General features: G+C 41.9%; 1 protein-coding gene across 1 annotated transcript in view; it reads right to left on the bottom strand.

Moving 5' to 3' along the window:
- Positions 1–3,209, bottom strand: part of NUP188 (nucleoporin 188) — a 58,421-nt gene that overhangs the window by 15,048 nt on the left and 40,164 nt on the right. Inside the window, exons 21-24 of the mRNA XM_032257524.1 lie at positions 2,456–2,576; positions 2,261–2,327; positions 1,446–1,574; positions 974–1,113 (exon numbers count right to left, since the gene is read on the bottom strand). Of these exons, the coding sequence (XP_032113415.1) occupies positions 974–1,113; positions 1,446–1,574; positions 2,261–2,327; positions 2,456–2,576 (457 nt within the window). The remainder of the gene's footprint in view (positions 1–973; positions 1,114–1,445; positions 1,575–2,260; positions 2,328–2,455; positions 2,577–3,209) is intronic.

Here is a 3,209-nt window from a genome sequence, read left to right as displayed (position 1 = left end):
AAAAAAAAAAAAAAAAAAAAAAAAAAAAAAAAAAAAAAAAGACAGGGTTTCACCATGTTGGCCAGGCTGGTCTCGAACCGCTGACCTCAAATGATCTGCCCACCTTGGCCTCCCAAAGTGCTGGGATTGCAGATGTGAGCCACCACACCCAGCCCTTAAAATAGGTGCTTTTAACAAATAGTTTGGAAAAAGGCATTGCACTAAAATGTAAAAACTCATTAAAATCCCCAAATTACACAACCAGGAAGGGTATTGAACATATCCAGACACCTAACTGGAAATACGGAAACTGGGTCCCAAAGAGATTAAATAACTAGTGTAAGGTCACAGAGATTTAATGGCCAAAGTAATTAGAAATTTCTTTACACGAACTCAGGAGGCAGACATTGCAGTGACCCAAGATCGTGTCACTGCACTCCAGTCTGGACAACAGAGCTAGACTCCATCTCAAACAAACAAAATAATAATAAATTTTTAAAAATCTGGAATGTGCCAATATCTCCAACTACAGCTCAAAGGAAATGCTCACTGGAACACTTTGGATTTATGCTAAACTGGTAAGTATACTGCAACTATGCTAAAATATGAAAAAAAATCTGAAACCCAAAACACTTCTGGTCCCAAGCATTTCAGATAAGGGATACTCAACGTATACCATTATCACCATTTTACAGATGAGAATTTGGAAGCAGAGTGCTTTAATAATGCACCCAAAGTCACAGAGTTGATTGGACACAAAATCTGAACCATGGCAGTCTGAGTTCAAATCTGCATCCTTAACTATTATTCTAACATCACTAGGAGGCAGACATAAAGTACCATCTAGTCCTTTTGTTTACAATTCCAGGAAAGGAGCTGGTAATCATTCCCAAATTTCCTCAAGAAGTTAAGCAGAAAATACTGTTGACATCCAAAAACACTAAAATATGTATTTATGGGCAGAAATGTTACTGACTAGAAAAGAAATACCTACCATGTTGTGAGAGAGCCTGTTCCAGGGGGGACACCACATTAGAAGGAGGTTTCAGCCGAATCACATTGTTGGTGACGGAGAATGCCAGTTTCACTGTCTTGATCAGCAGCTGGCCCTGCCCCTGGCCCTCTGCCCCATCACTAGGGTGCCAAATGGAAACCAAAGTTGATTCAGACACTATGACTTCATTTGCAACATATGTGCTCTCATGAATTAGATTCCAACAATAATCCCAGAGTTCAACAGCTTCTGTTAGAGGCCCCAGTCCAAACTAGGAGAGAGGAGGAGTAATCAACTCCTTTTGCTATATGCCAGCCTATACAGCAGCCACTAGGGTATATAAAGGCTATGACCTAGGAAGAACAATGTTGTCTTCTAAAAGCTACTACAAGTTTTAACTTAAACTGGAGTTATTAGAAACATACAGGCACAATAAAGACAAAAAAAACCGAAGGTGGAGAAGGAGCCCTACCTTCGAGGCTGAGCAGCCATCACCATGTCAATGGTGTCTACGCCAATTCCCATGATATTGATAACTGTCTGTCCTGCTTCTGTGTATGCCAGGCTGCAGATGCAGAGAGATTGGAGGCTGGGAGTGTGACTGGAAGACAGAGGTGTTCTGAGTTACCAGGGAGCCATTCAGTGTATCTTGGAAGGAAGGGCATTGTCCGGTTGGGCTAGGGTGGCAAACCTAAACTACTGGACACTGGAGACCAGCTCTCTGCAAGCTGAAGGCACTCTGATCACTTTCCTGAAATAGACTTGATCACCTAAGGATTACCCTGAGAAGCAATCTAAATGTCCATCAATTAACAGACACAGCTACTGAAAAGCATCATGAGTAATCAATATGATGGAATGCATGGAACCATTAAAACAAGACATCTATATGCAGTGGTATGGAGAGAAAGTTACAGTCAGTACAGAAAGAAGAAAAAAATGAGAAAACATAGTAACTGGCCCTGGGAAGTAGATACATATGAAGAACATCTTGTCAGGAATGAACGTTTGTAAAGATCATAAAGAATTATTAATATATTACTGTATGTGTATGTACACACACTCTCTCTCTCTCTCTCTCTCTCTCTCTCTCTCTCATTCCTACTTCTCTGTCCACAGACAGAAATGATAAACAGGCCAACAGAAAGTAACTCACAACCTCAAGATTACTGAGTTCTAGGCTCAACCAAGGTAAATTCTCTGGAAGGAATGGGCTTGGCTTTGCACAGCAAATGCCTGTTTTTGCCTTGGTGAGCACCACGCTCTAACAAATCAACCCCTTATTACCTGCTGTGCAGGTCTGTCTCGTGGCACAGGTTCAGTATCGCATGAATCAGCTCCAGGATCAGGCAACCTAGACTCCAAAAAAGACAGAGGAATGACGTGGCCTTGTGTAATGACCCTTATCTCAAGAAATGCAAAGAAAGAAGCTCTCCCGGGAGACAGAAATCCCCAGATCTGCCCTGCCCATGCTGTCCTTACCAATCTGTTCCCTCACTCCATGAGAGTTGCAGCGCCACTTATGGTAGCTGGGAAGCATCTCCTTCAGCACAAACATTACACAGGGTACAAGTCCTTGGCTCTGGGTACTACCAAGTTGCCCCTACAAGAAACCATGCTTTGAGGGCTTCCACACGTTTAGGAAAAAGTCATTTAGTTACCTAGAGATTTAATTCCAAAACCACAGATAGGGCCAAAGGAAATCTAGGCAAACCTTGGTCATCAATGAAGAAAAAAAAAACAAAACAAAACAAATGTCAAAATTCCTACTTTATAGTTGAGCCCAAGTTGTGGGTCTTTTCTAGAATAGAAAAACTGATGAAAGGGAATGTCACAAAAGGCACCAACATGAAGAAAAGGGATGCCGGCTAAATCTGGACAGAAGGCAGGCACCTTAAACAGGAAGGATAGAGGATTGCTGATGAACAATGCCACCTTCAATGTGATGACTGCTAGCCAGCCCTAAGCTCAATCCCATCACTAAAATACTAGAAAGGAGATCTGCGAGGTCAACTGACTAACATAATGAAACCCTGCCTCTACTAAAAACACAAAAATTAGCGAGGTGTGGTGGAGTGCACCTGTTGTCCCAGCTACTTGGGAGGCTGAGACAGAACTGCTAGAACCCAGAAGGCAAGAGACTGCAGTGAGCAGAGATCACACTACTGTACTCCAGCCTGGGTGACAGAGTAAAACTCCGTCTCAAAAAAAAAAAAAAAAAAAAAAAAAAAAAAAA

The sequence above is a fragment of the Sapajus apella genome, unplaced genomic scaffold (genome assembly GCF_009761245.1).
Source record: "Sapajus apella isolate SASKATOON/1434 unplaced genomic scaffold, GSC_monkey_1.0 scaffold97, whole genome shotgun sequence".
NCBI lineage: Eukaryota > Metazoa > Chordata > Mammalia > Primates > Cebidae > Sapajus > Sapajus apella.
Note: the sequence above shows the minus strand (reverse complement) of the source record. Positions and strands in the feature narration are given on the sequence as shown.